At 40.0% G+C, this 6213-nt stretch overlaps 1 protein-coding gene across 1 annotated transcript; it reads left to right on the top strand.

Moving 5' to 3' along the window:
* The first annotated feature begins 243 nt into the window (after positions 1–243).
* LOC120293687 lies at positions 244–5470 on the top strand. The gene is made up of 3 exons (XM_039313393.1): positions 244–609; positions 4115–4282; positions 5243–5470. Exons 1-3 carry the CDS (start codon positions 244–246, stop codon positions 5468–5470), a joined length of 762 nt encoding a protein of 253 aa, XP_039169327.1.
* Positions 5471–6213: the final 743 nt, after the last annotated feature.

Genomic DNA, 6213 nt, shown 5'->3' with positions numbered 1-6213 from the left:
CGGATCCATCAACAAATATTATCGAGCGGCCTCGACGTTCTGGACGGCATACTCGACCGCCTACATGGACCCAGGACTACATATGTTCTGCAACAAGTTCTTCAAGTACACAATATCCAATTACCTCATATGTGTCATTTAATCAATTATCGCTAGGACACGTGTTGTATCAGTCGTATATCAGAAGAACATGAATCATCTTCATTCGCTGAAGCAACACAAGATCCAAGATGGAAAAATGCGATGGAGTCTGAGCTTATTGCTCTAATGGAGAATCATACCTGGGATATCGTTTCCTTGCCCCCGCGTCAAAAACCAATTGGCTGCAAGTGGGTTTATAAGATCAAATTCAAGGCAGATGGTTCTGTTGAGCGCTATAAAGCTCGATTAGTAGCTAAGGGATTCACTCAAAATGAAAGCTTTGACTATCATGAGACGTTTTCTCCGATAGCTAAAGAAGTCACTGCACGTTCCTTCTTGACCGTTGCAGCCATACGAAATTGGAACCTTCATCAGATGGATGTACATAATGCCTTTCTACATGGTGATCTTGATGAAGAAATCTACATGGAAATTCCTCAACGATTACGCAGACAGGGGGAGTCTCGGGTATGTCGTCTTTGTAAATCCTTATATGGTTTAAAACAGGCATCTAGACAGTAGTATGCCAAATTCACTACTACAATAACTAATGTAGGTTTTGAGCATTCTAAGTATGATTATGCCTTGTTTACACGAACTACAAAGGATTCATCAATTTATTTGTTGATATATGTCGATGACATACTTGTCATGGGAAATAATGATTCTGAAGTTGCCAAGTTCAAAAAGTATTTGCACTCCACTTTTCATATCAAAGATTTGGGACCACCAAAATATTTTCTTGGTATCGAGATTGCTCGATCCAATGAAGGAATTTGCCTCAGTCAGAAGAAGTTCATCTTAGAGATTATTTCTGAAGCAGGGTTATCAGGATGTAAACCAGCAGCCATTCCAGTTGAGCAGAATGTCAAGTTGACAACGCATGAATATGATCTTAATTCCCCTTCAACCATCAAAGATCTACTACTTAGAGATCCTTCTAAATATCACCGACTTGTCGGAAAATTGATATATCTTACAATGACAAGACCTAACATATCTTATGCCGTACAAGTACTCAGTTAGTTTATGCATATGCCAAAGCAATCACATATGAATGCTGCGTTGAAGGTGGTCAAATATTTGAAGGGATGTCCAGGCCTTGGTATACTTCTATCTCGAGACTGCAATATGAAAATGACAGCTTTTTGTGACACAGATTATGCTACTTGTCCAATGACCAGAATATCTATTACTGGTTTTTGCATAAAACTAGGAAAATCACTAATCTCTTGGAAGACAAAGAAGCAATCAAATGTATCATTATCATCTGTAGAATCAGAGTATCGGGCCATGGCAAAGGCTACTTGTGAAATAGTCTGGATACGAGGACTACTCTTGGACCTTGGAGTACAGGTTAGTGGACCAAGTGAATTGTTTTGTGATAATGATGCTGCACTTAAATTAGCGGCAAATCCAGTTTTTCATGAAAGAACAAAACACATAGAAGTAGATTGTCACTTCACTCGGGACAAAATCAAAGATGGAGTTCTCGTGACAAAAGGAATTGGAACAACAGAATAACCTGCAGACATTTTCACTAAAGCATTATGTCAGAGACAGCATAAGTATCTATTGAGCAAGCTGGGTATCCTTGACGTTTACAGGCCACCAGCTTGAGGGGGAGTGTTGGAAATATATCCTGTATATCTTGAAGATCCCGATTCTATCGACTATGATACAATTAGTCGTGGATTAGTTTTGGTAATTAGGAAAATAGGAAAATGGTGATTCATTTATTATTGTTTCCTATTTTGCTCTTTTGTCACTTACATTATAAATATACCGATGTAAATGTATACGACATATAGAAGAAAAAAAACCTTTTTCCACAATCTTGTTTCGCTCTCTGTCAATATCTACATTTTCTGTCAATGGCATGAATTTTAAGTCGAATCCTCAACAAGAGCAAGCTGATAGCAAATCTCTTAATAAATCGATTTAATGAATTAATCTTAGCACACCTAAGTAATCACGGCTGATTCACGAAATTTGATGGTCGTCCTAATCACTACTTCGTTGGCAAGAAAGGGGAGAATTATCTCTCTTTTCTTATTTTTACAGCCCAAAATTGATGGGGCCCTCAACCTGACCAAAAACTTGGGTTTCTTCGGACAAAGTTAGAGATTTTCTATTTTTTTAATAAAAAAAATAATGGGATTATTATGAAAAATTAATAACTTGAGTAATGGGTTAAATTATATAAATAAGCTTCTAAAAAGTACTCGTTCTTGATACGTGTGACTTCAAATGATTGGAGCGCCACTAATTTCGCTTCACTTCCAATAGGGTCGACACTTAAATATCACTTTTCATGCATTACCACATGTTGCTTTCCATGTCTTGTTTATTGCCTTGGGCTCTTTCTTTGACCGAGAAAATTGATGTTCTCTTAGCCTTACGCAGCCCTACATTGAGCTCACTATAGAGTAAATTCATTTCCACTGTTCTAACTAGGTCAACACTTAAATAAAGTGGCAATAAATAAATATATATATATATATATATATATATATATATAAAATGCTTCACAGGAGATATATATTTGTAATATTAGGTACTACATTCAACATCAATAGTGTCTAGGAAAGCATTTGGGAAAAACGGGTACGAACATTTGCCCCGAACATTAGTTTAAATGGCTTCATTTAAAGTATGCGTATGTATTTATTCATTCAACTTGTGTCAACACTCGCTCGGCTCGTATCTGATGAACTTGAACCGTTTAAATAGCAAATTCAACAAAAACTTGAAGATAGTGGCCAGAACTACTATCAAGATGCTGAATGTTTGACATGCCATATTAATTATTTCTATTTCCTCATAGCTTCACAAGAGGTGCCCAAACACGGAATGATTCTGGAGTTGTCACAGGAACATTCGCGAGGTTATCGATTGAAGCGGAGTAGAATCAGATGCTTGTGTTTTTTTTTTCCATAGATGCACAGGTAATATGTAGCTAGTATCTTAACAGTTTAAACGCAAATGATGAAAAAGGGACCCGCACCTAATTCTATAGGCAGCACACGCTGTGAAAAATGTTCTTTGCGATGGAATCATATGAAAGGGTTGAACTTTAAGAAGAAAGAAGACGCACCTGCTCGCGGGTCACCGCCTTAAAAGGGCACCTTTAAACGACGTGCGGATCCCTGGAGTGTCTTAACTTTGCACAAAGGAACACTAAGTGCCATAACTTACGAAAGGTACACTTAAGTGCCAAAATCGGAGTAAAATGGATCACTTGAGTGTCAATCCGGCCAAAGTCCGGCCAAAACGTCGACATGGCATTTTTCCGGTGAACCAAGCCCAAAACGACGCTTTTTGCACGTTGACGTGGCCAAATAATGTAAAAACGGCGTCGTTTTAGGCTGACGTGGTAAAAAAAATTAAAAAATTAATTAAATTAAATTTAGTTAAAATATTTAAAAATAATAATTTAAAAATTAAATTTAGTTGAAATATTAAAAAATTAATAATTAAAAAATTTTTAATTTTTTTTTTTTAAAAAGGAAAGGGGGAGGCGGCAGCGGCAAGGCGCGACGGCGACACCGAGGGCTGATCCTCGTCGCCTCCCCCTTTCCTTTTTTTTAATTTTTTATTAATTTTTTAATTATTAATTTTTTAATATTTCAATTAAATTTAATTTTAAAATTATTATTTTTAAATATTTTAACTAAATTTAATTTTAAATTTAATTTAATTTATTTTTTTATTTTTTTATCATGTCGGCCTAAAATGTCGTCGTTTTTGCATTATTTGGCCACGTCAGCGTGCAAAACGACGTCGTTTTGGGCGCGCTTCGCCGAAAATATGCCACGTCGGCATTTTGGCAGGACTTTGGCCAGAGTGGCACTCATGTGATCCGTTTTTCTTTGAATATGGCACTTAAAGTGTACTTTTTGTAAGTTATGGCACTTGAAGCGTTCTTTTGCCACCTTTAAATTGAACCTGAATGATTCTTTCGTCGAGGTAGAATCGAAAGGAGCGATTGCCGGTGTATTGCGCAAGAGGAATCATAGTCGCTGGGTTTGCAAAATCGGTCAGTGCATCGACGTCCGAAATGGTGGAAGCCTTAGCTATTAGAGAAGGTTTCTCTCTCCTGGCACTGTACTTGGGTCTGAACGAAGGAGATGATCTGGAGGTGAGACTTGAAAGTGATGGGTTATCAATTTGTGGGCTGATCACGAGTACAGAGCCCATGGAGACTACAGGCTATTATTGACGACTGCAGAAGAAGCTTGGCCCAACTCCCTCTTTCCCCGGTCCCTTTGGAATCTTTTATGTTCCAATGCCGAATGTCCTTGTTCAGACTTTGGTAACTGATGAATGAAGTGTTCTTTAAAAAAAAGGGACGAACTTCTTTTTTAATCCTTTTGTTGGCAGAACGATGTTTTTGTCGGTTACGCTAACATGATCCCTTTCGTAAAAGCTGTTGCTCTTGCATGTTTGTCATTAGGGGTGTCAACGGTTCGGTTCGGTTCGATTTTTCAATAAAACCGAACCGTTAGAAATAACTTCCGAACCGAACCGAACTGAATGAAACCCAAACCGAATACGAACCGAACCGAAATTTCAGTTCGGTTAAGTTTGGTTTGGTTCGGTTTTTCAGTTTTTGGTTTTTAGCTTTTAGTTTTTGGTTTTCGGTTTTTTGGTTACTCTATCCGTCGACGAACCACACGACGACCTTCTTGGCGACGCCCGCAAGCTGAACAGGTAAGCTCGCCCCTGCTCTTGCCCTATTTTGGGCGTGCCGGGCCAAAGCTCCCGGCCGTCCGGCTCCCGCAAGCTCCGGCCGGCGTCGCCCTGCGTTTTGTTTCCGATGTCTTCCTCGTCACGTGTCGAGAGTCCCAGTGTCAGTCGAGCTTCGGTTGACCCAAAAATCCCTCGTTATAGTAGTGCACCCCAATTGTTTGATATAATGCCCGAACTGGATCTGAAAGTTTGTGTGGGGAATATTCGTTCTCGTTGTGTTGTTTCGTCTGTGGCTATCGTCGCCCCTTTCTTTGATCGAGCAAACGGAGGCAAGCGTCGCTGAGGCGTGGTTTTCGGATGGTAGGGGTGTGTTGAAACCTTAGATTGGGTCTCCGTTTGGGTTTTCTAGGCAAAGTTTGGCTTCCACTGTGAGGAGGCCAACGAGGGCAAGGGGGTTCCGGTGACGGCCAAGGTTGTCGGCCGTGACTCGCCGAGCACCAGGTGTGGTCGGACGTGGAGGTCAGGGCGCCGGCAATGCTTCTCAGCTGGTCTAGGCGGTGGGGCTTGGTGGAGGCTCGGTCGTGGAAGAGAAGCTGTTGTTCGGGAGATGAGTCCATCGTGGACTCAAGGTCGGTGAGGGGCTCGTCATAGCGGTGGCGATGGTTCGGGCAGGAGGGCTGCGGGCGAGTGTTCAGTGAAGAGAGAGAGGGGAGTCGTCGAGGAAGAAGTAACTGAACCGAAATAAGGTTTTAGGATTTTATCGGTTTATCGGTTCGGTTCGGTTTGGTTAACCGATAAAAACCAAACCAATAAAAAAATTTCAGTTTTTAATGAGAACAGAAAACCGAACCAAAAAAACCGAATTTTTCGGTTCGGTTCGGTTTTCGGGATGGTTTTTGACACCCCTATTTGTCATAGGTATTCTCTTGTATCTCTGGAAAACTCTTAGGCACTTCCCAGATTTAAAAAAAAAACCAGTTTGGCCCAAATAAAATTAAAATATTCGTGTACATAACGTGGCAACCAGGCAAAGTTCACTGAACGTAGAACATGGATATGATAACACTCTCCTTTCCTTAAACCGGAAGTATTATGCAACAAAAGTGACACACAAATACATTACGATTGTAGGAGCTTCAAAAATCAAATTGGACTTCGAAAAGTGGCACACCATTGAACAGCCAAACAATCTCTTAAAACAAGTCGGAACCTTGTGCGAGCATATTGGATGATGCCAAAAAAAAAAACGCTAACAAATATATATTAATGACCAGCTACATGACCAAATACAAGCTTATGCAGCGAAGCAAGTCAGAGCCAAGAGTTCTAAAAATAATGTACAAGTACCGTTATATGCAATTCAAGCTCGCAATTTCAATC

The sequence above is a fragment of the Eucalyptus grandis genome, chromosome 5 (genome assembly GCF_016545825.1).
Source record: "Eucalyptus grandis isolate ANBG69807.140 chromosome 5, ASM1654582v1, whole genome shotgun sequence".
In the NCBI taxonomy this organism is placed as follows: domain Eukaryota; kingdom Viridiplantae; phylum Streptophyta; class Magnoliopsida; order Myrtales; family Myrtaceae; genus Eucalyptus; species Eucalyptus grandis.
This window is presented reverse-complemented; position numbering and strand designations above follow the sequence as displayed.

What these genes read in the sequence shown, in the direction of transcription:
- LOC120293687 (XM_039313393.1), top strand. Translation starts at nt 244, where the DNA reads ATGGAGTCTGAGCTTATTGCTCTAATGGAGAATCATACCTGGGATATC. An exon ending in GCAGACAGGGGGAGTCTCGG is followed by an intron (nt 610 to 4,114) that starts GTATGTCGTCTT and finishes TCGTCGAGGTAG; the next exon opens with AATCGAAAGGAGCGATTGCC. An exon ending in ACGAAGGAGATGATCTGGAG is followed by an intron (nt 4,283 to 5,242) that starts GTGAGACTTGAA and finishes TGGGTTTTCTAG; the next exon opens with GCAAAGTTTGGCTTCCACTG.